Source organism: Tachyglossus aculeatus, chromosome 10 (genome assembly GCF_015852505.1).
Source record: "Tachyglossus aculeatus isolate mTacAcu1 chromosome 10, mTacAcu1.pri, whole genome shotgun sequence".
NCBI lineage: Eukaryota > Metazoa > Chordata > Mammalia > Monotremata > Tachyglossidae > Tachyglossus > Tachyglossus aculeatus.
In genome coordinates, this window is record NC_052075.1 from 19,323,434 (window position 1) to 19,351,097 (window position 27,664).

At 47.8% G+C, this 27,664-nt stretch overlaps 2 protein-coding genes across 10 annotated transcripts in view; one reads left to right on the forward strand and one right to left on the reverse strand.

Annotated features, from left to right (window-relative positions):
- Nucleotides 1-1,297: 1,297 nt before the first annotated feature.
- On the reverse strand, nucleotides 1,298-8,155 carry MRPL35 (mitochondrial ribosomal protein L35). The gene is made up of 4 exons (XM_038752656.1): nucleotides 8,080-8,155; nucleotides 6,303-6,492; nucleotides 4,275-4,413; nucleotides 1,298-1,655 (listed from the first exon to the last, which is right to left on the reverse strand). The coding sequence occupies exons 1-4, from the start codon at nucleotides 8,123-8,125 to the stop codon at nucleotides 1,467-1,469; spliced, it is 564 nt and encodes a 187-aa protein (XP_038608584.1). The 5' UTR covers nucleotides 8,126-8,155; the 3' UTR covers nucleotides 1,298-1,466.
- A 3,867-nt stretch (nucleotides 8,156-12,022) lies between these two features.
- Nucleotides 12,023-27,664, forward strand: part of IMMT (inner membrane mitochondrial protein) — a 34,552-nt gene continuing 18,910 nt past the window's right edge. The window contains exons 1-6 of one of the 9 annotated variants that reach the window (XM_038752421.1): nucleotides 12,023-12,166; nucleotides 17,714-17,787; nucleotides 21,930-22,116; nucleotides 22,936-23,047; nucleotides 25,111-25,248; nucleotides 26,887-26,991. In XM_038752421.1, the coding sequence (XP_038608349.1) occupies nucleotides 12,122-12,166; nucleotides 17,714-17,787; nucleotides 21,930-22,116; nucleotides 22,936-23,047; nucleotides 25,111-25,248; nucleotides 26,887-26,991 (661 nt within the window). In that variant the 5' untranslated portion in view covers nucleotides 12,023-12,121. Of the gene's footprint in view, nucleotides 12,167-17,713; nucleotides 17,788-21,929; nucleotides 22,117-22,935; nucleotides 23,048-25,110; nucleotides 25,249-26,883; nucleotides 26,992-27,664 lie in introns of all 9 variants that reach the window. The other 8 variants (XM_038752425.1, XM_038752420.1, XM_038752424.1 and 5 more) reach the window with 8 other exon arrangements.

The window sequence follows — 27,664 nt, forward strand, 5'->3', positions numbered from 1 at the left end:
AGATAGGGCTGGAGGCTCCTGGGTTTAAGCCGTGTTCCCGGAGAATTCTGGCCGGGCGGTTGCGGTGGACTAGGAATTTCCTAATTGATCCAGAACTCCACCTGTGATACCCATTGCTCGAAAACACATAGAAATACCCCGGCTACCCTCTGCGCCGCTCCCGGTTTGTTATCAGGGTGCCCATTTCGTTCCCGCCAGAATGGGAGATGGGGCAGAGATGGGGCAGAGATGGGGCCGGGAGAGCTCCAAAATGCTCCCTGGCAGCACATCAGTATTTCCATCTCAGAGCTCCTGGAGACGACTGGGGCTTGGCCTAGTGGTGTGGGTGTATGTATATATATGTATGCATGCATGTATGTGTGTGTGCGCACATATATACACATATATAGTCAATCATATTTACCGAGTGCACGTGTGCAGAACCCAGCACCAGGCACTTGGGAGAGAATATAATAAACAATCTAAACAATGTAACAATAAATGGACACATTCCGTGCCCACAAAACACATCCCAAATTGATTGGGATAATAATAATGATGATGGATGATGGCATTAACTAAGCACTTACTATGTGCAGAGCACTGTTCTAAGCGCTGGGGAGGTTACAAGGTGATCAGGTTGTCCCACGGGGGGCTCACAGTCTTCACCCCCATTTTCCAGATGAGGGAACTGAGGCCCGGAGAAGTGAAGTGGCTTCCCCAAAGTCACACAGCCGACAACTGGCGGAGCCGGGATTTGAACCAAGCAATTACCCCTTAATATGTGGCCAAGAAACAGCACGGTCTAAGTGGATAGAGCATGTGGCTGGGAGTCAGGAGGACCTCGGGTTCTGATTCCGGCTCCGCCGCTTGCTGCTGTGTGACTTTGGGCTGGTCACTTCACTTCTCTGGGCCCAAGTTGCCTCATCTGTAATATGGGGATTAAGACTGCGAGCCCCATGTGGGACATGGACAGTGTCCAATACAGTGCCTGGCGCATGGCAAGTGCTTTGATACTATATATATATATATATATATATATATATGTGTATATATATATATATATATACATACATACACATACACACACACACACACACACACACATATAAATAAATAAATTCCTTTAAATGGTCCATATTTTAACATTGTTAGATATTTAGTTCAGGAAAAGAGACCAAGCAGATTTTCTGAACGCTCTTGAAAAGGCTGTGAAAATCCCCAGAGGTATGTGTCACATTTTTAACAGATTGTGTTCATTTTAAAGTTTCTTTTTTTCATGAAGTGCAACACATTCAATAAATGAGCGGTGATGATCTGAGTGAGAATCTGAATTGTTTATTGCCAGCCTTCACATCCCCACGTTTCAGACCAGTTCATACTTCGACATTTCAACCAGCCACGCGCTTCCGCTCGTTTCCGTGCCCGCCTTTAGTGACAACTGAGAAAGCACGAGGGACTTGCCGAATTACTTGCGCGTCTCGGGGCTAGACTTTAAGGTTGGTACGATTCTGATAACGTTGGTAGGGATCATCCACGTACCAATTTCGTCTCTTCCAGAAGGACGTCGTCATTTTATCGAGAAGTCTGCTCTGCGTCTTGCTACAGAACACCAATTCGCGCAAGCGTTTTCTCCTCACGGGCTTCTTCTTCCACAGTTTCTTCTTGTAACCGGCCTGTTGGGCGGCATTAAAAGTGTCTTAAGACTTGGGTACAATTAGAAGGGGGGGGGAAAAAAAGGGCAGGGGCCTGGGATCTGAGACTGGCTCTGCCAACTTGACTGCTGGGCAAGTCACTTCACTTTTCGGTGCCTCAATTTCCTCTTCTGTGTTGAAGCCCCCTCTCCTCCAAAAGGCCTTCCCAAATTAAGCCCCACTTTTCCTCATCTCCCACTCCCTTCTGCATCGTTTGCTCTTCCCCCCTCCCAGCCCCACAGCACTTAATCCATCTTTTTATTTATTTGTACTGATATCTGTCTCCCCGCCTCTACACTGTAAGCCCGAATGTGACTGTTTATTGTTGCAGTGGACTCTCCCAAGCGCTTAGTACAGTGCTCTGCACATAGTAAGCGCTCCATAAATGACTGTATTGAATGAATGAATCTGTAGAATGAGGATAAAATACCTGTTCTCTTGCCTACTTAGGCTGAGAGCTCCATGGGTGTTTGACCCATAGTAATATGTCATCATCATCAATCGTATTTATTGAGCGCTTACTGTGTGCAGAGCACCGTACTAAGCGCTTGGGAAGTACAAATTGGCAACATATAGAGACAGTCCCTACCCAACAGTGGGCTCACAGTCTAAAAGGGGGAGACAGAGAACAAAACCAAACATACTAACAAAATAAAATAAATAGAATAGATATGTACAAGCAAAATAAATAAATAGAGTAATAAATATGTACAAACATATATACAGGTGCTGTGGGGAGGGGAAGGAGGTAAGATGGGGGGATGGAGAGGGGGATGAGGGGGAGAGGAAGGAAGGGGCTCAGTCTGGGGCTCAGTCTAGCATATATATATGCTATATATTACTTATAATACATAAAAAATTATATAGTAAGTATATATAAGTAATTGTGGCACTTATATGCCACTATTAGGAGGGCGATGATTATCGAAATACTCTACCCGCCTGGTATTCATACATCCAAGGGTCTGCAAGCTTATCCTGCAGCAAAATATAAACCGGAGGGCTAAGGAGGCCTACATTTTTCAGGGGAGAGGCAGAGAGGGATTAAACAACCTGCCCAAGCTCACACAAGTCAGTGGTGTCCCTGGAAAGGAAATTCAGGCCTCTCCCTAGGCTCCAAACTGTATCATGCTCCCCTTCCTTCTTTCAGCTGGCTGCCAAACTACCAGAAAAAAAAACATACAAATACCATAAAAAAAAACACCCACCTATTCTGGGTAGCTGAGAGGCAGGGGATGTCAGAGTCCCATTTTCGAGTTAAGGGTAGGTCCAGGGTCAGAGATCATTATTATATTTGTTAAGCACTTATTATGTACGTACTAAGCACTGTTTTTCAAACACTGGGGTGGGTACAGTTTAATCAGGGTCAGACCCAGTCCTTGTCCCTAACTGGGGCTCCTGGTCTAAGGGAGAGGGAGATCAGACATTGAATCGCTGTTTTCCAGATGAAGAAACTAAGGCACGGGAAAGTGAAGGGACTTGCCCAACATCACAGTACAGGCAAGTGGCAGGGGCAGAATTAGAACCCAGGTCCCCTGGCTCCCAGGCCCTGTTTCTTCTGCTCCCCAGCAATGGGACTTCACTTACCCACAGCCTCTCTCTCTGACTGAGCCCCTTCCTTCCTCTCCCCCTCATCCCCCTCTCCATCCCCCATCTTACCTCCTTCCCTTCCCCACAGCACCGGTATATATGTTTGTACATATTTATTACTCTATTTATTTTACTTGTACATATCTACTCTAGTTATTTCATTTTGTTAGTATGTTTGGTTTTGTTCTCTGTCTCCCCCTTTTAGACTGTGAGCCCACTGTTGGGTAGGGACTATCTCTATCTGTTGCCAACTTGTACTTCCCAAGCGCTTAGTACGGTGCTCTGCACACAGTAAGCGCTCAATAAATACGATTGATTGATTGACATGAGGTGACTATAAAGAATCCAGTCCTCCCTGAAATCTCTCAGTAACTGAAAATGTCACCGTATAACCACTGAGATGGGAGAATACTAACTGGAGGTTCACGCTATTACAAAATGACATGAGAGCCCAGCACCGTCTCTCTTTCGAACCCAGAAAGTAACATTCCCTTCCTCTGAAAGAAAAAAAAAATCCTTCTGTAAATGGATCTGACCGCCTCGTTGCCTGGCAGAGCTGGGGTCGTATTTAATCTGTGTTTAAATTTAGGACTGTCTCTTCTATTTGTGTTTCGGAAGAATATGGCGAGAGCGTAGTGATTATGAGGGGAAAAGGGGAAATCCACGTTGTTATGCATGCTCCCTGTCAGGAATCTCAATGGCGAGGCATCGGATGAGGGGACTGAAGGTTTCACACGGCCTGAACCACAACCTTGTAACGGCGGGGAGCTCGCTGTGGGCAGGGAATGCGTCTACCATCCCAGGTGCTTAGTACAGTGCTCTGCACGCAATAAATGCCCCTGATTAACTGATTAAACAAGGGTGCAGATTCAAACGAAGCTTACGGACTTCCTAACGAGATGTGGCCCAGTCCTGGCAGAGATTAGCTAAACTTTGAAGCTTTGTATTTCTCGGCTCCAAGCCCAACCTTCCTCCTTCAGACTTTCCTCAGGCACTGGCATGAAGACTCACCCTTCTCCTTAGCCACAAGCCGGAATGCAGTCGGAGAAATCGGTAGATAACGGGTTTCACCGATTTCCTCTTTCCTTTTTTCAAGCTGCAGTATGTTAAGGTTCTGACCGGCTGGAGACTTGGGAGGACAGGAGCAACGCTAAAATGCATAATTCGAAACAGAGAACAGGAGGTTTTGAGGCGCTCTATGGTGTTAAAGAATCAGAAATAATAAGAATACGCGTTCTGGAATTGAAATGCGGCATCTATACTGCCTTCAATGACCTGATATCTGAATTAGTCAAGTTAGAAAAAAATTACCAGCCCAGGTTGTCATATATTTGCCAATATGTTTGATATATGTTGCCAATTTTGTACTTCCCAAGCGCTTAGTACAGTGCTCTGCACACAGTAAGCGCTCAATAAATACGATTGATGAATATTTGACATCTGATGGTGATGATGATGATGGTATTTGTTAAGCGCTTACTGAGTGCAGAGAAGCAGCATGGCTCAGTGGAAAGAGCCCGGGCTTTGGAGTCAGAGGTCATGGGCTCATTCATTCGTTCTTTCATTCATTCATTCATTCACTCACTCACTCACTCATTCATTCATTTTCTGGGCTTCAGTTCCGTCATCTGTAAAATGGGCATTAAGATGTGAGCCCCCCGTGGGACAACCTGATCACCTTGTAACCTCCCCAGCGCTTAGAACAGTGCTTTGCACATAGTAAGTGCTTTACAAATACCATTATTATTATTATTATTATTATATATACAGAGAGAGAAAGAGATAGAGAGAGAGAGAGAGAGAGGTGTGCATACCCTAGTCACCCCACTCTCAGTCCCACAGTACCTATGTCCATATCTTTAATTTATTTTAATGTCTGCCTCTCCCTCTAGACTGCAAGCTCTTTGTGGGCAGGACACGTGTCTACCACCTCTGTTGAACTGTACTCTCCCGAGTACTTAGTACAGTGCTCTGCACACAGTAAGTACTTAATAAATACCACTGATTGACTGGTAGCCAAAATGAATAAAATTAGCGTTCTTTCCCCCTCACCTAGCATAAAACGTCTATTTCTGAGATGGAAACACAACTTTCATACACAGCAGCTTGGTGAACAAACTTCATCTGCTCTCCAGGTTTCCCGCCTCATTACGCTGCGTGCTCAGTGTGGGGCAGGGACTGTGCCCAAGCTGATTCATCATCATCATCATCATCAATCGTATTTATTGAGCGCTTACTATGTGCACAGCACTGTACTAAGCGCGATTCATCTTGTATCTACCCCAATGCTTAGTACATAGTAAGCACTTCATACCATCGTTATTCTTTCACTGTCCCACCTGCTTCCCCCCACTAGAAATTGAGAGAAGTACGCAGGATTCAAGCCTTGAGGGGAACTCAGCACATTTGCCTCCCTGGGGCATCATAAGTTCTTTCTGTTTTGCAAGGCTGGTGTAATCATCATAAATGATACTTATTCTATATATGAAGCACTTACTATGTGCCAGGCGCCATTCTAACTAAGCCTCGGTGGAGATACGAGTTAATCAGGTTGAACCTAGTCCCTGTCCCACAAGCGGCTCCTAGTCTTCATCCCCATTTTACAGATGAGGCAACTGAGGTTCACAGAAGTGAAGTGACTTGCCCAAGGTCACCCAGCAGACAAGTGGCGGAGCCAGGATCAGAACCCAGGTCCTTCTGACCACCCCCCCCGCCGCCAGGCCCGGACTCTATCCACTAAGCCGTGCTGCTTCTCCTCTGTGCCCACCTGTACGTTTCCCCAAAGTACCTAATTATAAAAGACGACGGTACTTCCCAAGCGCTTAGTACAGTGCTCTGCACACAGTAAGCGCTCAATAAATACGACTGATTGATTGACAGAGTCAGCAACAGAGGCAGCCTATCGGTTTCAAGACCGCCTTCAGGTGATCTTTCAATTTTACGATTTTATTTTCCGTGTGATCTTTCCATTTTAGGATTTTATTTTCCGCGTGATCTTTCCCTTTTAGGATTCTATTTTCCGCGTTTTGTCAGCCGTACCTTTTCAGGATTGCCGCGGGAGAACCACAGGTCAGAGTTCTACCGGCCGGAAGAGGTTTGGAGGCAGCGAAGACATTCGGTACGCGGATAGGATGGAAAGGTTGGGGAGATGCTGCCGAAGCAAGACGGATGTTGCCGAGGGGGCTTCGGCACATCAGAGGGGCCCCAAATCTCAAGGGACGTAGGACTCCTGCGGAAAGAAAGAGAATCATTTTAAGAAAGCCCGAGGAATTACGCTGAATTTGCACATTCAAAATGACCGGTGAGTCAAAACTAAGGAGTTTTGCAAAATCCTGCTCTTGTGCATCCTCTAGCATTTTTTAATGGTAGCTTTTCGGCGCTTACTATGTGTCCGGCACTTTTTTAAGCAGTGGGCTGAACCTCCCCAGCGCTTAGAACTGTGCTTTGCACATAGTAAGCGCTTAATACATGCCATCGTTATTATTATTATCATCAGAATAAATAGAATTGTAGCTATATGCAAGTCAGACTCAGTGGAAAGAGCCCGGGCTTTGGAGTCAGAGGCCATGGGTTCAAATCCCTGCTCCTCCACTTGTCAGCTACGTGACTTTGGGCAAGTCACTTCTCTGGGCCTCAGTGGCCTCATCTGTACAATGGGGACGAAGACTGTGCGCCCCAAATGGGACAACCTGATCACCTTGTATCCTCCCCAGCGCTTAGAGCAGTGCTTTGCACATAGTAAGCGCTTAATAAATGCCACTGTTCTTCTTCCTTCCCAGACTGAGCCCCCTCCTTCCTCTCCCTCTCCATCCCCCCTCTCTTACCTCCTTCCCTTCCCCACAGCACCTGAATACACGTATATATGTTTGCACATATTTATTACTCTATTTATTTACTTTACTTGTACATATCTATTCTACTTATTTTATTTTGTTAATGTTTGGTTTTGTTCTCTGTCTCCCCCTTCTAGATTGTGAACCTACTGTTGGGTAGGGACCGTCTCTATATGTTGCCAACCTGTACTTCCCAAGCGCTTAGTACAGTGCTCTGCACTCAGTAAGCGCTCAATAAATACGATTGATTGATTGATTTTCTGGGCCTCAGTTCCCTCACCTGTAAAATGGGGATGAAGACTGTGGGCCCCCCGTGGGCCAACCTGATCGCCTTGTAACCTCCCCAGCGCTTAGAACAGCGCTTGTCACATAGTAAGTGCTTAATAAATGCCATTGTTATTATTATTATTAATATTATTCTATGTGCCTCAGTTCCCTCATCTGTAAAATGGGGATGAAGACTGTGAGCCCCCCGTGGGACAACCTGATCACTTTGTATCCTCCCCAGCGCTTAGAACAGTGCTTTGCACATAGTGCTTAATAAATGCCATTGTTATTATTATTATTATTATTCTCCGTGCCTCAGTTCCCTCATCTGTAAAATGGGGATGAAGACTGTGAGCCCCCCGTGGGCCAACCTGATCACCCTGTAACCTCCCCAGCGCTTAGAACAGTGCTTTGCCCATAGTAATCGCTTAATAAATGCCATTGTTATTATTACTATTATTCTCTGGGCCTCAGTTCCCTCATCTGTAAAATGGGGATGAAGACTGTGAGCCCCCCGTGGGACAACCTGATCACCTTGTAACCTCCCCAGCGCTTAGAACAGTGCTTTGCACATAGTAAGAGCTTAACAAATGCCATTATTATGTACATAGTTAAGCGCTTAACAAATACCACGATTACTATTATTATTATTATTATTATTATAGACGGCCCCTCCAGAGGAGGAGGAGGAGAAGCGGGAGGGCCCCAGGACTGACCTGCAGCCACCACCACTGCCTTGGCCACCAAAGCACGGCCCGCCATCTTTCCTCCTTCTTGCCCAGCCCCGAAGACGGCGGCCGCGACGGGACATAAGACTTTCGGCCGCGCGCGCGCATGCGCACCCGCTCGCCCGTGAGCACCGCTTGCACGCGCATGTGCACCGCTTGCCCGCCCATGCGCATGCGCACCGCTTGACCACCCGCCCGGCCTGAGGGCGCGGCCTCGAGGGAACCAGTATTTGCTTCACACCCACCCACTCACTCTTCATTCATTCATCCATCCATCCATTCATTCATTCATTCATTCATTCATCCATTCATCCATCCATCCATCCATCTTTATAATAATAATAATAATGATGGTATTTGTTAAGGGCTTACTATGTAACCCTCCCCCTCTCCATCCCCCTCGCCTTACCTCCTTCCCTTCTCCACGGCACCTGTATATATGTATATATGTTTGCACATATATATTTATATATATATAATATATATTTTTAGACTGTGAGCCCACTTTTAGACTGTGAGCCCACTGTTGGGTAGGGACTGTCTCTATATGTTGCCAACATGCACTTCCCAAGCGCTTAGTACAGTGCTCTGCACACAGTAAGCACTCAATAAATTTGATTGATTGATATGTCGCCAACTTGTACTTCCCAAGCGCTTAGTACAGTGCTCTGCACAGAGTAAGCGCTCAATAAATATGATTGATTGATATGTCGCCAACTTGTACTTCCCAAGCGCTTAGTACAGTGCTCTGCACAGAGTAAGCGCTCAATAAATATGATTGATTGATTTGTACGTATTTATTACTCTATTTTACTTGTACATATTTATTCTATTTATTTTATTCTGTTAATATGTTTTGTTTTCTTGTCTGTCTCCCCCTTCTAGACTGTGAGCCCGTTGTTGGGTAGGGACCGTCTCTATATGTTGCCAACTTGTACTTCCCAAACGCTTGGTACAGTGCTCTGCACACAGTAAGCGCTCAATAAATACGATTGAATGAATGAATGAATGTGCAAAGCACTGTCCTCAATCAATCAATCGTATTTATTGAGCACTTACTGTGTGCGGAGCACTGTACTAAGTGCTTGGGAAGTACAAGTTGGCAACATATAGAGACAGTCCCTACCCAACAGTGGGCTCACAGTCTAGGAGGGGGTGACAGAGAACAAAACCAAACATACTAACAAAATAAAATAGAATAGATAGGTACAAGTAAAATAAATAGAGTAATAAATATGTACAAACATATATACATAAATACAGGTACTGTGGGGAAGGGAAGAAGGTAAGATGAGGGGGATGGAGAGGGGGACGAGGAGGAGAGGAAGGAGGGGGCTCAGTCTGGGAAGGCCTCCTGGAGGAGGTGAGCTCTCAATAGGGCCTTGAAGGGAGGAAGAGAGCCAGCTTGGCGGAGGGGCAGAGGGAGGGCATTCCAGGCCCGGGGGATGACGTGGGCTGGGCAACATCTAGAGATGGTCCCTACCCAACAGTGGGCTCACAGTCTAGAAGGGGGAGACGGAGAACAACAAAACAAAACATACTAACAAAATAAAAGAAATAGAATAGATACGTACAAGAAAAATAGAGTAATAAATCCATACAAACATATATACATATATTCAGGTGCTGTAGGGAAGGGAAGGAGGTAAGGCGGGGGGGCGGGATGGAGAGGGAGAGGAAGGAGGGGGGCTCAGTCTGGGAAGGCCTCAATGAAGTGTGAAATGTAATTTCACTTAAAATGTAATTAAAACCAGGCTCTGGTCCTTATAATGGTCCTCTCCCCCTTGTCCCCCTCTCCATCCCCCCATCCTACCTCCTTCCCTTCCCCACAGCAGCTGTATATATGTATATATTTTTTGTACATATTTATTACTCTATTTATTTATTTATTTATTTTACTCGTACATATCTATTCTATTTATTTTATTTTGTTAGTATCTTTGGTTTTGTTCTCTGTCTCCCCCTTTTAGACTGTGAGCCCACTGTTGGGTAGGGACTGTCTCTATATGTTGCCAATTTGTACTTCCCAAGCGCTTAGTACAGTGCTCTGCACATAGTAAGCACTCAATAAATTCGATTGAGGATGATAATGAGAAGCAGAGTGGCTCAGGAGAAGGAGCCCGGGCTTTGGAGTCAGTGGTCATGGGTTCCAATTCCGCCTCCGCCACTTGTCGGCTGGGTGACCCTGGGCAAGTCACTTCACTTCCCTGGGCCTCAGTTCCCTCATCTGTAAAATGGGGATTAAGCCTGTGAGCCCCACGCGCGACCACCTGATCAATCAATCAATCAATCGTATTTATTGAGCGCTTACTATGTGCAGAGCACTGTACTAAGCGCTTGGGAAGTACAAATTGGCAACACATAGAGACAGTCCCTACCCAACAGTGGGCTCACAGTCTAAAAGGGGGGAGACAGAGAACAGAACCAAACATACCAACAAAATAAAATAAATAGGATAGAAATGTACAAGTAAAATAAATACATAAATAAATAAATAGAGTAATAAATATGTACAACCATATATACATATATACCTGATCACCTTATATCCTCCACAACGCTTAGAACAGTGCTTTGCACATAGTAAGCGCTTAACAAATACCACAATTACTGTTATGATTATAATGACCTGCCTAGACATTGAGCTTGGGGGGTGGGGGGGCGGGGTGTCTCTGAGGTAGTCTCCCGCCTCTCCCGTGTCGTCACGTGACATCCAATTCCCAGGCTCCTATTCGCCGGCTTCCCTGTCAATCAAGCCATCGAGGCGCCCGACGGGGAGGAGCCCCGCCGGTTGTTCCTGCGCCTGCGCGCTGCCGCCGGGCCCCGCCTCCCCGATGCGTCACGTGACACCCAATTCCCAAGCTCCTATTCGCCAGCTTCAACTGTCAGTCAACCGATTGATGCTCCCGACGGGGAGGCGGGGCTCCGCCGGCTGCCCCGGCGCCTGCGCGGTGCCGCCGGGCCCTGTCGTCACGTGACGTTCAATTCCCAGGCTCCTATTCGCCGCCTTCAATTGTCAGTCAACCCATTGACGCTCCCGACGGGGAAGGGCCTCGCCGGCTGTTCCTGCGCCTGCGCGTTGCCGCCGGGCCCCGCCTCCCCGAGGTGGCGTGACGCCCAATCCCCAGGCTCCTATTCGCCGGCTTCAACTGTCAATCAACTCACTGACGCTCCTGACGGGGAAGGGGGATTTCCCGGCGCCTGCGCGCTGCCACCGGGCCCTGTCGTCACGTGACGCCCAATCCCCAGGCTCCTATTCGGCGGCTTCAACTGTCAGCCAACCCATTGATACTCCCGACGAAGGGCCCGTCCGGCTGTGCCTGCGCCTGCGCGCTGCCGCCGAGCCCTCGGCCCGTCACGTGACGCCCAATTCCCGGGCTCCTATTCGCCGGCTTCAACCGTCAGTCAACCCACTGACGCTCCTGACGGGGAGGGGGGACCCGCGCTGCTGCCGGACCCTGTCGTCACGTGACGCCCAATCACCAGGCTCCTATTCGCCGGCTTCAACTGTCAGTCAACCCATTGACCCTCCTGACGGGGAGGGGGCGTCCCCGACGCGTCACGTGACTCCCAATTCCGAGACTCCTATTCGCCGGCTTCAACCGTCAGTCAACCCATTGACGCTCCCGACGCAGGGCCCGCCGGCTGTTCTCGCGCCTGCGCGCTGCCGCCGGGCCCCCGGCCCGTCACATGACGCCCAATTCCCGGGCTCCTATTCGCCGGCTTCAACCGTCAGTCAACCATTGACGCAACCGACGGGGGGGCCTCCCCTCCGTGACGCGTCACGTGACGTCCAATTCCCAGGCTCCTATTCGCCGGCTTCAACCGTCAGTCAACCCCCTGACGTCCCCGCCCGGCCCGCGGGTTGCTCCTGCGCCTGCGCGCTGCGGCCGGGCCCCGCCCGCGCGCTCCCCTCACACACACAGGCGCGCGCGCGTGCGCGCCCCCGCCTCCGCTCCTCAGTCGGGCGGCTGCAGAGGCGGCTCCCCCGTCAGCCCTTGCGGCCCCCTGGGTCCCCTCAGCCGAAGCCATGCTGCGGGCCTGTCAACGAGCGGGTGCCGTCACCGCCGCCCAGGTCAGAGCGCGGACCCTAACACCGACGGACGGTCCTGGGTGGTTTTTGTTTTTTTTTGCCCCCCGCCTTGATGGAAGCGGTCCCCGCCCGTCGGGCTGGGCTGAGTTCGGGGTGATTGACGGGGAGGGGGCGGGGCGTCGGCGCCGCTCCGGCCAATGGGCTCCCACGGGGCCGCCACGTGACGGCGCGCGGCCAATGGCAGCCCGCGCTTGGGGCCGCGGGTGGGGGACTACAAGTCCCAGAAGACTTTGCGCCCCGCGGCCCCTAAGCGGGTGGGGCGGGGCGCGCGCGGGGCATGCCGGGAGGGCGAGTCACCTTCAGCCTGACCCCCTCACGCCCCTGGGCCTCAGTTCCCCCACCTGGAAAATGGGGGGGCGGGTCACCCCCTTGGCGCTTAGTACAGTGCACCTAGCGTTTAATTAATGCTATCATTATCATTATTATTATCATCCCCCCATTGACCCGTGTCCGCCCCAGCGCTTAGTACAGCGTCTGGCGCGTGGTAAGTGTTTAAACCATCCCATTATTAGCGGCCAGGAATTGTCTCTCTTGCCGTATCGTAGTTTCCCCGGCGCTTAGTACAGTGCTCGGCACGCTGTAAGCGCTCAATTCATACGAATGAATAAATTAAGAATAATAATTCATTTATCCAATCCTATTTATTTAGTATTTATGTTATTAACGATGATAGTAATGATGGCGTTCGGGTCAGGAGCCCATTCGCGGTTGCACCGAAACTGGCCGATTGCTGTTGAAGAAGGCCCGCCTCGTGGGGATGGAGGAAGGACAGGAGGCGTGTCCTTCTACATTATTATTATTATTATTATTATTATTATTATTTTATAGTGTAGTAGTAATAATAATAGTGTTCGGGTCAGGAGCTCATTCACGATTGCACCGAAACTGGCCGATTGCTTTTGAAGAAGGCCCGCCTCGTGGGGATGGAGGAAGGACAGGAGGCGTGTCCTTCTACATTATTGTTATTATTACTATTATTATTATCATTATTATTGATTACTATTATTATTTTATAGTGTAGTAGTAATAATAATAGCGTTCGGGTCAGGAGCTCATTCACGGTCGCACCGAAACTGGCCGATAGCTGTTGAAGAAGGCCCGCCTCGTGGGGATGGAGGAAGGACAGGAGGCGTGTCCTTCTACATTATTATTATTATTATTATTATTATTATTATTATTATTATTATTTTATAGCGTAGTAGTAATAATAATAGCGTTCGGGTCACGGTCGCACCGAAACTGGCCGATTGGTGTTGAAGAAGGCCCGCCTCGTGGGGATGGAGGAAGGACAGGAGGCGTGTCCTTCTACATTATTATCATTATTATTATTATTATCATTATTATTATTATTATTATTTTATAGCGTAGTAGTAATAATAATAGCGTTCGGGTCAGGAGCTCATTCACGGTTGCACCGAAACTGGCCGATGCTGTTGAAGAAGGCCCGCCTCGTGGGGATGGAGGAAGGACAGGAGGCGTGTCCTTCTACATTATTCTTCTTCTTCTTCTTCTTCTTCTTCTTCTTATTATTATTATTATTATTATTTAACAATGATGATGATGGTGTTCCGGTCTGGAGCTCATATTCACGTCTATCTCCCCCTTTAGATTGTAGGCTCGCGGGCAGGGAACGTGCCTGTTGTACTCTCCCAAGCACTTGTCACAATGCCGTGCAGACTAAATACGCTTGACCGACTGACTTGGCTTCGTAGTTATTGAGCGCTTACAGTGTGCGGATCACTGTACTTAACGCTCCGGAGGGTGCCGGGCAACCCCAAGCGGACGCATTCCCTGCCCACAACGAGCTTACAGTCTGGAGGCGGGGAGACAGACACCAATACAGATAAATCAGCCGTGGATCTGTACGGAAGTTCTGCAGGGCCAGGAGTAGGAAAGAGCCCAGGGAGCAAGTCAGGGCGACGAAGAAGGGAATGGGGGATGAGGAAAGGCAGGGCTTTGTCTGGGAAGGCCTCTTGGAGGAGGCGGCTTGGACCTGGTGAATCGGACACTTGCAACCGTGAGAATCCAGGGAAGGCCGCATGGGACCGAGGACGTTTTCTCCACGGGCAGCGGGGAATCATCATCATCAATCATATTTATTGAGCGCTGTGTGCAGAGCACTGTACTAAGCACTTGGGACGTACAAGTTGGCAACATATAGAGACAGTCCCTACCCCAACAGTGGGCTCACAGTCTAGAAGGCCATCGTTATTATTATTATTGCTATGTGCTGGGCACTGTATTAAGCACTTCCGAGAGTACGACCTAAGAGGATGTGAGTCTCTGTGGCAGGATTTGGGCCCAGGAAAGTGGGCTCGTTTCGGCTCCGGGCATCGTCTGGCCTGGCAGAGCTGCCAATGGAGTTCTGTATTACACTCTTAGTACAGTGCTCTGCACATAGTAAGCACTCAATAAATACGATTGATGATGAGGACTTGGGCAAGGACTGGGAAAAAGGGCAACTAGCACTAGCCCCAAGTGGGTGCCCGCCAGGCCGTAGCGGACACGGGCCGGCTGCATCGTGGTGATTCAAGTGGGCACCGGCCTAGCACGCCGCCAGAAGCAGCACGGCATAGTGGTTAGAGCACGGACCTCTGAGTCAGAAGGTCATGGGTTCTAATCCCGGCTCTGCCGCTTGTCTGCTGGCTGATCTTAGGCAAGTCACTTCACCTCTCTGGACCTCAGTCCCCTTATCTGCCAAATGGGGATTGAGGCTGTTAGCCCCACTTGGGACAGGGACTGTGCCCAGCTTGATTCGCTTGCATCCACCTCGGCGCTTAGTACAGTGCCTGGCACACAGTAAGTGCGTAACAAATGCCGCAATCAGTATTATTATTTGAAGAGCACTCAGTGGGATTTTTGGCCCATCCAGCCCCCCTGAAAAAGGCTTAGGTAGATTGTAAGCTCGTTGTGGGCAGGGAATGGTTCTTTTATCTCCTCACCCTATTCACTCTCCCCTCTGTATCGCCTGTGCACTTGGGGCACGTATATATCACTTTAATAATAATAATAATAATAATGATTGCATTTATTAAGCGCTTACTATGTCCCAAGCTGGGGAGGTTACACGGTGACCAGATTGTCCCACGGGGGGGTTCCCGCTCTTCATCCCCATTTTACAGATGAGAGAACTGAGGCCCAGAGAGGTGACTTGCCCAAAGTCACCCAGCTGACAATTGGCAGAGCCGGGATTTGAACCCATGACCTCTGACTCCAAAGCCCGGGCTCTTTCCACCGAGCCACGCTGCTTCTCTGTGCGCTCTGCCGTTTCCCCCGTGCGTCCTTGATTTTGCTGTCCGTTTCCCCTACTAGTCTGTGAACTCCCTGTGGGCAGGGGACGTGTCTGCCAGTTCTTTTGTGTTGTGTTCCCCCAAACGCCCAGTGCCGCGCACACAGTAAGCGCTCAGTAAATGCCCTTGAGAGATTTACTTCATGAACCGAGAGCAATATCTGGCAGGGATGCGGGCGTAAAAGCAGCGCTGGCCAAATGGCTGGTCCGCTTTTCTTCTCGACGGGAGAATCCGTCATCCGTCATTCAGAGTCCCAGTTGAGCGACGATGGTTCAGTGAGTCGTGATATTCCCCTTTTTTTTTTATAGTTTGTGTGGTGAATAAAAAAAGGCAGCAGCAGGTAGATTGTGCTGCTTATTTACATCTGCTCTTTTTATCATCAATCGTATTTACTGAGCGCTTACTATGTGCAGAGCACTGTACTAAGCGCTTGGGAAGTACAAATTGGCAACATATAGAGACAGTCCCTACCCAACAGTGGGTTTAGGTTTTAATCCCTCAGGAAGCAGCGTGGCGTAGTGGCTAGAGCCCTGGCCCGGTAGTGGGTCGGTCCTGGGTTCTAATGCCGCCTCCGCCACTTGTCCGCTGTGTGGCTTGGAGCAAGTCACTTCGCCAATCTGTGCCTCAGTTCCCTCATCTGTAAAATGGGGATTAAGACGGGGAGTCCCCCCTGTGGGACAGGGACCGTGTCCAACCTGAGTACCTTGTATCTACCCGAGCTTAGAACAGTACTTGGCACGTAGTATCAAGCAGCGTGGCGCAGTGGAAAGAGCCCGGGTTTGGGAGTCAGAGGTCGTGGGTTCTAATCCCGGCTCCGCCACGTGACCTTGGGCAAGTCACTTAACTTCTCGGAGCCTCAGTTACCTGATCTGTAAAATGGGGATTAAGATTGTGAGCCCCACTTGGGACAACCTGATTACCTTGTATCCCCCCCCCCCCAGCGCTTAGAACAGTGCTTTGCACATAGTAAGCGCTTAACAGATGCCATCATTATCATTATTATCATTATGGTAAGTGCTTAACAAATGCCATCATTATTAGCTTATCACTTTTCACAAGCGCTGAAGTTTTTAAAGACCTCACTGAGTAAAGTACTGTTTATCATTATTATTATTTTTGTAATTCAGAAGAAAGAGTTAATTGGAAGTCAGGAGGAAAGAGTCGTTCCCACTTTGTGAACAAATCGTCACGCGCCCACTGGTGAAACAATTTCCAGACTTTTGGGTGTTCATCCAGTAATTGAATCCGTGTTTGTTGGTAGAAACTTGGTTTCCTGGGCTTCCAGCCTGAAATCCAGAACGGTGAATTGTGTGGTGTGGTGAATTTTTTCGCCGCAGGAAAAAAAGTACATTGTCTGCTCATGGAACGAGGCCTACAGAGAACAGTTATAAACGGAAGCCAATTTTGGATCAGTTAGGAAAAGCATTTTTGGATCCTCTAATGTTGGAATTAGGATTAGAGTCCTGCGAAGTAAGAATAATAATTGTGGTATCTATTAAGTGCTTACTGTGTGCCAAGCACTATACTAATCCTTGGGGTAAACACAAGATAATCTGGTCCCATCGGGGGTGCACAGTCTAAGTAGGAGGGAGAACAGGTATTGAATCCCCATTTTGCAGATGAGGGAGCTGAGGCACAAAGAAGTGAAGTGACTTGCCTAAGGTCACACGGCAGACAAGTGGTGGAGTCGGGATTAGAACCCAGGTCCTTCCGACTCCTAGGCCCGTGCTCTATCCACTAGGCCCCCTTTTTCCTCTCCTCCTCCCCATCCCCCCTGCCCTACCTCCTTCCCCTCCCCAGAGCACCTGTGTATATATTTGTATAGATTTACTACTTTATTTTACTTGTACATATTTACCATTCTATTTATTTTGTTAATGATGTGCATCTAGCTTTACTTCTATTTATTCTGACGATTTTGACACCTGTCCACATGTTTTGTTTTGTCGCCTGTCTCCCCCTTCTAGACTGTGAGCCGGCTGTTGGGTAGGGACCATCTCTATATGTTGCCGACTTGTACTTCCCAAGCGCTTAGTACAGTGCTCTGCACACAGTAAGCGCTCAATAAATATGATTGAATGAATGAATGCTGCTTCACTAAAGGGAAACTGGGGCTCACCTGAGATTTGAACCAGGGAAAGAGTTGAAGGGTGGGTATTCTGCTAGAACCAACTGCCTTGGTTAGCACTTTGGAGATTTGCTTAACTGATTGATGTCTTATATTTCCTTTCTTTCCTAGAACTGCCTTTGTGGAAAGTTTGTACTCCGCCCGTTACCACCATGCCGCAGATATTCCACAGCAGGAAGTTCGGGGTATGTAGTGTATTCCTCAGCTACTACCGATTCCTTCAAAATGGTTTTCTTTTGCCCCTCAGATATTGGGATTTGTGGTCAAAGAACTCCTTAGGGTCTTATTCTTTGGCACCTTTTTCTAAGTAGCTTTGGTATCTGCATAGAAACTCTTAGAACCTGGAATGAGGCTACTAATTTGGGGTCTAAAATAGACCTCTAAAAAGTTACGTCTTATGTCACTGTGGCTGCGACCCTCTTTGAGTGGGGGAATGCTGATCAATCTAATCAATAGTATTTATTGAGTGCTTACTGTGCACAGAGCACTGTGCTACGCACTTTTTTTCTTTATAGCAGTTAAGCGCTTACTATGTGCAAGCGCCGTACTAAGTGCTGGAATAGGTAGAAGCTAATCAGGTTGGACGCAGTCCATGTCCGACGTGGGGCTCACAGTCTTAATCCCCATTTTACAGATGAGGTAAATAAGGCACAGAAAAGTGAAGTGACGTGCCCAAGGTCACCCAGCAGACAAGGGGTGGGACCGGGATTGGAACCCATGACCTTCTGAGTCCCAGGCTCATGCTCTGCTCAGTCTGGGAGCATCGGAGGAAGCTGGGAAACCTTCCTTCGTTCCCACTCTGAAGTGACGGGGCTATAGCCGTGTGACCTCATTTAGGTCAATCAATCAATCAATCGTATTTATTGAGCGCTTACTGTGTGCAGAGCACTGTACTAAGCGCTTGGGAAGTACAAGTTGGCAACATATACAGTCCCTACCCAACAGTGGGCTCATAGTCTAAAAGAGGGAGACAGAGAACAAAACCAAACATACTAACAAAATAAAATAAATAGAATAGATATGTGCAAGTAAAATAAATAAATAAATAAGTAGAGTAATAAATACGTACAAACATATATACATATAAACAGATGCTGTGGGGAAGGGAAGGAGGTAAGATGAGGGATGGAGAGGGGGACGAAGGGGAAGGGGTCCTGCAGGTGTTTTCTCCCGAGCAGTTTCTCTTACGCTTTTCCATCACTGGAATGTGTACCCTTTTCAAATCGTAATAATTGTGGTATTTATTAGGTGCTCAGTATATGCTAAGCAGTGCCCTGTGCGCCGGGGTTATGAGATAATCCCCCGTGGGGCTCATAGTCTGGGTAAGGGGGAGAAAAGTTATTTAATCTCCATTTTACAGATGAGGAAGCCGAGGCACAGAGTTGTGGCTTGCCCATGGTCACACCGCAGCCAAGTGGCAACATCGGGCGCATAGCAAGCACTTAACAAATACCCTTTAAAAAAAAAAAAAGTCCTGGAAGGTAGGGGTGGAGTCGTTTTTGTATATTTTGTACATTTTGTACATTTGTGCTTTTGGGAAGCAGCGTGGCTCAGTGGAAAGAGCACGGGCTTTGGAGTCAGAGGCTGTGGGTTCAAATCCCGGCTCCGCCACTTGACAGCTGTGTGACTTTGGGCAAGTCACTTCACTTCTCTGGGCCTCAGTTCCCTCCTCTGTAAAATGGGGATGAAGACTGTGAGCCCCTCGTGGGACAACCTGATTACCTTGTATCTACCCCAGCGCTTAGAACAGTGCTTTGCACATAGTAAGCGCTTAACAAATACCAACATTATTATTATTATTACATCTTCGGCGTGCTGCCTCTAGCCGTTGGTGATGGGGAGACCTTTTTATAATAATAATAGTAGTAGTAATAATAATAGTAGTGGTATTTAAGCGCTATTTCTGAGCTCTGGGTGGATACAAGCAAATCGGGTTGGACAGAGTCCCTGTCCCTCATGGGGCTCACAGTCTCAGTCCCCATTTTCAGGTGAGGTAACAGATAAGTGAACTGACCTGCCCAAGGTCACACAGCGGACGAGTGGCAGAGGCAGGATTAGAACCCATGACCTTCTGACTCCCAGGCTCCTCAAGTTGGGGTGGTGGAGGGAGTTGCCGTGACTCCGTTCCGTTCTCTGCAGCCACCAGGAGATATTTGGGATAGGCTTCGAGGAGGAAATAGGATTACAGCATTTCAAGAGTGAGATTGGATTAAGGCAGGGTGCGAGAGAAAAGATACAATCATACAATCAATCAATCAATCAATCGTATTTATTGAGTGCTTACTATGTGCAGAGCACTGTACTAAGCGCTTGGGAAGTACAAATTGGCATCACATAGAGACAGTCCCTACCCAACAGTGGGAAGGGCAGACAGAAGGACTGTGAGCCCACTGTTAGGTAGGGACTGTCTCTATATGTTGCCAACTTGTACTTCCCAAGCGCTTAGTACAGTGCTCTGCACACAGTAAGCGCTCAATAAATACGATTGATGATGATGATGATTAAAAGAAAATTATGGTATTAAACGCTTACTATATGCCAGGCACTGTTCTAAGCGCTGGGGTAGATCCAAGATCAGCGGCTGCACACAGCCCCTGTCCCACATGGGTTTCACAGTCTTAATCCCCATTTTACAGATGAGGGAACTGAAGCCCAGAGAGGCGAAGTGACCTGCCCGAGATCACCCAGCAGACTGGTGGCGGAGCCAGGATTAGAACCCAGGGCCGTCCGACTCCCAAGCCCAAGAGGCCAGGCGGCTTCGAGGAATTGGTTTGGAGCAGAGAGAGACGAGGAGTCTTAGGTAGACTGAGGCAGCCTGGGGCAGGGCTCTGAATCTGTCTGAGGAAGGAATCAGGTCCCGGTGGAGAGGGCTTGAAGGGGGACCGAAGAAATGGAGGTTTGACCAGAGGTCAGCAACGAGAAGCAGTGTGGTGTAGTAGTAAAGGCATACTTCTAGACTGTGAGCCCGTTGTCGGGTAGGGACCATCTCTATATGTTGCCGACTTGTACTTCTCAAGCGCTTAGTACACCGTTCTGCACACAGTAAGCGCTCAATAGATACGATTGAATGAGTGAATGGGGCCTGAGAGACAGAGGACCTGAATGCCCGGCGCTGCTGCTTCTCTGCTGTATGACCTCGGACAAATCACTTACCTTCTCTGGGCCTTAGTTACCTCACCTGTAAAATGGTGATTAAATCCTCTTCCCTCTGACTTCATAATGACGGTATTTAAGTGCCAGCCACTGTTATAAGCACTGGGATATATAAGCAAGGTGATCGAGTTGGGCACGGTCTCTGTCCCATATGGGACCCACAGACTGAATCCTCATTTTACAGATGAGGTAACTGAGGCACGGAGAAGTTCAGTGACTTGCCCGAGGTCACACGGCAGGCAAGTGGCGGCGCCGGAATTAGAACCCACGACGTCTGACTCCCAAACCTGTGCTCTTACACTAGGCCACGCTGCTTCACTCTGAGTACTTCAGCCGTATGACTTTGTGCTCCGTTTGGGACCGGGATTGGGTCCAACCTGATTATCTTGTATTTTCTCCAGTGCTTAGTCCAACGCCGGGCGCAAAGTAAGGGCTTAACAAGTACATTTAAAAAAATTAAGAAATGAAGAGAGAGTAGTCCAGGTAGGAGATGGGGCAGCACCAAGAATTTGGAGCTGGGAGGCGAATGCAGGCTTTTTCTCTAACTTTGCAGCCCGTGGTATTTATTGAGGGCCGACTGTACCGAAGGCTTGAGGGGAGTTCAGTATAACAGAGTGGGTAGTCACGTCCCCTGCCCTCAAGGAGTGTATAGCCTAGGGAGGTAGACGGTAACAGAAGTAAATAAATAATAGATTTGTACTTAAGTGCTCTATTTATTTATTTATTTTACTTGTACATATCTATTCTATTTATTTTATTTTGTTAGTATGTTTGGTTTTGTCTCCCCCTTTTAGACTGCGAGCCCACTGTTGGGTAGGGACTGTCTCTGTATGTTGCCAATTTGTACTTCCCAAGCGCTTAGTACAGTGCTCTGCACATAGTAAGCGCTCAATAAATACGATTGATGATGATGATGATGGGCTGAGGGGAGGGGTGAATAAAGGGTGCAAATCTAAGTAGCAAGGGTGACAGATGGGAATGCTAATAATAATAATAATGATGATGGCATTTATTAAGCGCTCACTGTGTGCAAAGCACTGTTTCAAGCGCTGGGAAGGTTGCAAGGTGATCAGGTTGTCCCACGTGGGGAATGAGAGGGGAGTGAAGGTTCTTATAATTCCACTGGATTTAACAAAGCTTCTAAATATTAAAATCATTTCTTTCTGTTCCTTAGATCCTCCGCCGGCAAAGTCATCGGAGCAGGGCTTTTATTTATTGGCGGAGGAATCGGGGGGACGGTTCTGTACGCCAACTGGGACTCCCGTTTCCGAGAAAGCGTCGAGAAAGCCGTACCTTATTCCGACAAACTCTTCGAGTTAGTTCTCGGTCCCCCTCCTTACAGTAAGCCGCTCCCGAAGCCGGTAAGATTGAAGAAATGTTTGAATTTGGAGGAGTGTTGTTTCCAAACCCACCTGACATATGAAATATACCAGAATCTCCCTTACCTGTGTTTTTGAGGGGACCAGTTACGTAATCATCATCATCAATCGTATTTATTGAGTGCTTACTATGTGCAGAGCACTGTACTAAGCGCTTGGGAAGTACAAATTGGCAACGTATAGAGACAGTCCCTACCCAACAGTGGGCTCACAGTCTAAAAGGGGGAGACAGAGAACAAAACCAAACATACTAACAAAATAAAATAAATAGGATAGATATGTACAAGTAAAATAAATAAATAGAGTAATAAATATGTAATCTTTTGGGTCACAGACTTCCTTATCGTGTAGTACTCTGGAAATATACATCCTTATGTTGGTATTACAGTTTAGGTTAAAAGCAAATTGATTTCTTCCATGTTGACTGTGTTTGGGTTCCTAATCTTGCATTTCGAGTCTGAAATAGGTCACAGTAAGAGCCTGTTGTTGGGTAGGGATTGTCTCTATTTGTTGCCGAACTGTACTTTCCAAGCACTTAGTACAGTGCTCTGCACACAGTAAGCGCTCAAATACGAATGAGTGAACTCTGTCTTTTTCTGTGAAGTCTTCTTCTTAGTTCACATGGAGTAAAAGCATTTCAAATTTGTAAATCGTTCAGGTAAACCTAGTTTTGAGTAGATTGCGACGGGTCAGAAGTAGGCTCCGTTATACAGCTAATTTTATAATAATATTGTATAGGTCTTCTCGGACGACATCGCGTGTAGTTTCGTTAGCCTTGAAATCTTGTTTCTCCTTCCCAAGGTCCAACCTGGTCCCCTAAAAATCTCCAGCGTATCCGAGGTGATGAAGGAATCTAAGCAGCCCAGTTCAAAACTCCAGCCAAGTAAGGGAGAAACTACGCCGTCAGGAACAGGTATTTAAATTCAAGCTACATTTTATTTTAGCGTCTTCCCTTGAGTCAGTGAATTACTTTGCTCCATTTATGCCTGAAGTGGCCTTGGAAGGTCCCTGGCATTCTTACCGAAGATCTCCTTTCCGCTCAGGTTGCCCTAGTTCTCTGCGTTCAATACCTGACCACTGAGGGAAAGAGGGAAAGATTTCCCTCATCAGTTGGATCTTTCATTTGGAAACTGGGTGGGAGGGTGAGTTCAGTTGGAAGGTGTAGTAAAAAAAAACAAAAACGGGAGAAGAGTTGTTTTAGTCTCATTCTCCACTCCCTTCTTCTAATCTCTTTTCATCTCCCTTCTCTTTCCTCCTCTTCCCCCCCATTATTTTCATGTCCTCTCTTTTCATTTCTCAAATCTCGGCACTCCCCTGAATACTGGTCATCCTTTTCCATCTCTTTTCGCCCTTCCCTGTCTTCTTGAGCCTCTTGAAATCTCTTACTCCTTTTCAGTTTTCACCCAAACCACCCATGCTCCTGCTTCTGACCATCGCACTGCAAAATCAAGCCCTCTCTTCCTCCCTCGTGCCCCTCAGCCTCTTTGGGGAGAGAGGAGGATGTGGGATGAGTAGTGATTTGGGAATCTGGAAGCTTCTAACATCACAGAAGCTCCTTAAGTGGGAGGCATAGGATCTAAGGGTCTGAGCATGCGGTATAAGTGGATTGGGGACATTCTGGAATAATTTGGTTGGGGGTAAACAAGTAATCTTATCTCCCCAGGAACACCAAATTCCCTTTGAGGATAGTCGAAAAAAATTCATCCATTCGTTCATTCGTTTGTCGTATTTACTGAGTGCTTACTGTGGGCACAGCACTGTACTGAGCTCTTGAGAGAGTACACCAGAACAATAACAGACACATTCCCTGCCCACATCGAGTATACAGTCCAGAGGGGGAGAGAGACGTTAGTATAAATAAATTACAGATATGGACATAAGTGCTGTGGGACATTAATTTATGAAAATTTCTAACCAATAGAATTGTGGGATTAAGTCTTAGATGCTAAAACCGCTGTCTTCACGTCTCCCTTCCCTTTTGATTCCTCTGCCGTCCTCCAACCGTGCCTTTAATAATGGCATTAATATTTGACTACCGACTCTGCGTAGATGCTCCTCAAGCCTTCCGCTTATTCCATTATGTCCTGTTGGGTTCTCTGTCTTGGATATCTTCTCGGTGCTCTGCCTGGTGAAGAGAGTTCACGATCTTTCTTCCTATCTCCCCTCCGATGTAATATTCAATTATTGTTGGCAGTGTTTCTGTTACATCTTTTAAAGCGAGTCTTGGGTTGCCATTATACACGTTTGGCCAACTCTGTGTTTTTGGTTTTTTCCCCTTGGCAGTCTTTTGCCTTTCCTCTGTGCCTCCCCACCTCCCTTCCCCTTCTCTCCCTCTCCACCCACCCATCCTGTATTCCAGATTTGGTAGTCAAAAGAAAACTCCTGCTGAAATCCTCTTTCTTTCCCGCCGTTTATGACCGACATCTTCATCCTTTCCATTGCTTTCCCACCTCTTTTCTCGGTGAAGTCCAACTTCCCACCCTCCTGTTTTTGCTTTCATAGTGCCTTTTCCCCCCCGTGCTCATCCTGAGCAAGCCCACCCTCCAACCTACCTGTCCGCCCCCTTCACGTCTTCATCCTTCTCCCGTCTAGCCATCCTCTGCGTTTTCCGCAAGAAATTGCAGCTCCTCGAGCTTGACCCTTTCCATCTGCCCTCTTCAAACTCCTTAAGGTAGCTCTTCCCAGACTCTTTCTGTGAAGAAGATTAGCAACAGCCTCAGTGCCTCTAGGTCATCTTTCTGTCCTCAGTGTATTGTCCAATTACGTCTTGTGTTCTCTTGCTGTCTGCCTAATTCAGGTAGTAAGACACACAGTCGGCCTAGTTGTACGGTCTTGAAAGCCCCTTCGGTTCAGTTTGAGGAGCTTATTTGAACGTGCGGGTGCTAAGCCTGCCGACGAGTATCTGTCGATATCTTTGTTTTTAAGTGTAAAGCCGAGGAAGTCTGAATAGGCAATGAGTAACGTATGTATTTATAGCGTCTACAGAGGCAGCTCAAATTATTTCCGCAGCAGGTGATGCATTGTCCGTCCCAGCTCCCGCGGTTCAGCAAGAGGATTCTGTGAAGACTCATCACCCCGAGCACCATGAAGGGAGACACAAGCCTGGAGGTTCAGGTACTTGGCTGCATTTTTTTTTTTTAATCTCAGTCACTGGTCAGTCAGTACGGGAAAGCCACCTCGTGAAAATGTGTAGTTGGCAGCCAACGTCGGATTTACCTTTGGTAACGTTTGAGTCACGACACCATGGACTCTTAGATTCCGCTCGGGAAGACTTGGAAAAGAGAGGCGAAGTAGCCTAATGGAAAGAGCACGGGCCTGGGAATCAGAAGACCTGAGTTCTAATCCTGGATCTGCCACCTGTCTGCTGTGTGACCTTTTCTGTGCCTGACACTTGCCTCATCTGTAGAATGGGGATAAGACTTTGAGTCCTGTGTGGGACAGGGACTGAGTCCAACCCGATTATTTATTTTTAATTTTTTTTATGGTATGAAGCCCTTAACTATGCACCAAGCACCGTACAAAGCATTGAGGTAGATACGTGCTAATCAGGTTGGACAGAGTTCATGTCCCACATGGGACCCACAATCCAAATCCCCATTTTACAGATGAGGTGACCGAGGCAAAGAGAAGTTACATGACTTGCCTGACCTTTCCCTCCCCTGCTTCACCTTACTACTCTCCTACTGCAATCCAGCCCACACACTTTACGCTCACCGTCTCACTGGACCACTTTCTCTTCTATCTTGCCGCCAACCTCTCGCCCACGTCCTGCCTCTGGCCTGTAATGCCCTCACTTGGCATTTATTAAGCACTTACTATGTGCAAAGCACTGTTCTAAGCGCTGGGGAGGTTACAAGGTGATCAGGTTGTCCCACGGGGGGCTCACAGTCTTCATCCCCATTTTACAGATGAGGGAACTGAGGCCCAGAGAAGTGAAGTGACTTGCCCAAAGTCACACAGCTGACAATTGGTGGAGTCGGGATTCGAACCCATGACCTCTGACTCCAAAGCCCGGGCTCTTTCCACTGAGCCACGCTGCTTCTCTAAGGCTTATTGAAGGCACATCTCTCCCAAGAGGCCTTCTCTGACTTAAGCCGTCTTTTCCTTTCTTCCTCTCCCCTCTGCATCGCCCTGACTTGTTCCCTTTGTTCTTCCCCCCTCCAAGCCCCACAGCACTTACGTACGTATCTGCAATTTTATTTATTTGTATGAATGTCCGTCTCTCCCTCCAAACTGCAAGCTCGTTTTGGGCAGGGAATGTGTCTGTCATATCTTTGTATTGTTCTCCTCCCAAGCGCTTAGTACAGTACTCTGCACACAGTAAGTGCTCAATAAATACAACTGACTGACTGACAGCGTCACACGGCACACAACGAACGGGTGGGGTTGAGATTAGAACCCAGGTCCTTTGGGCCAGTGCTGTGTCCACTAGGCCACACTACCCTAGCGCTTAGTACAGTGCCTGGCCTATAGTAAGGACTTAACAAATACCATTTAAAAAAAACAAAGAACTGCAATTTGATCTTGGGCAAATCTTTGAAAGTTAGCAACCAGAAACTGCCGTTTCTGGGTTCGGGAATGATCAACAGCAGTGGCAACAGAGCAACTGTGGGGCCTTTTCTCTCTCATCCGAGGAATGGGCTGCATTTACTTCAGCGAACAAAGTGAGGTGGGATGGCTTGGCGAATCCCGATGTAAGATGGCATTCTGTGCTGAACTTCGCTTTCCTTTGTTTACTTCCGTTACAAGAAGAGGAGTGTGGGTGTGAAACCTCCCCTTCCCTAAAAGAGCGTTCACCCGAGGAAGTCGCCATCCGCCTGGCCCAGCAAGAAAAACAGGAACGAGAGAAGATTCAGTGTATGTGAACGGACTATAAGTATTCTGAATCCTCGTTATTGGTTAAACGTCTCTCTCTCAGCCAGTCACCACCACGTCTTCTTCCAGTGGTAGTTTTTGGTCCCTTTCACGGTTGGCGAGGTGGCCCTCTGGGGCCGTGACATCCCATCAATCAATCAATCGTATTTATTGAGCGCTTACTGTGTGCAGAGCACTGTACTAAGCGCATCCTAACCCATCCTCCTCCGGGTTTTCACTCATGTTTGTTCTTGGCCTTCCATTTCTGTCACACAAAGTGACAGGATGCTTGTTGGGTGTAGAGTAATTTATGAACATTTCCCACCCTCTGTGTAGCTCCTGGTACATTCTGGAAGTGTCTTTCAGAACGGAAACGGGTTTTTTTTTTAATGGTATTTAGGCGCTTATTAGGTACCAGGCACTGTACTGAGCGCTGGGATAGATAAAAGACAATCAGGTTGGACACAGTCCCTGTCCCACACGGGGCTCACAGTCTCAATCCCCATTTTACAGATGAGGTAACTGAGGCCCAGGGAAGTGAAGTGACTTGCCCCAGGTCATACAGCAGACAGGCGACGGAGCTGAGATTAGAACCCAGGTCCTTCTGAGTCTCAGACCTGTGCTTTATCCACTCTATTATGAGTTGTTTGTATTTTAGAAGTAAGAAATCCGTGAT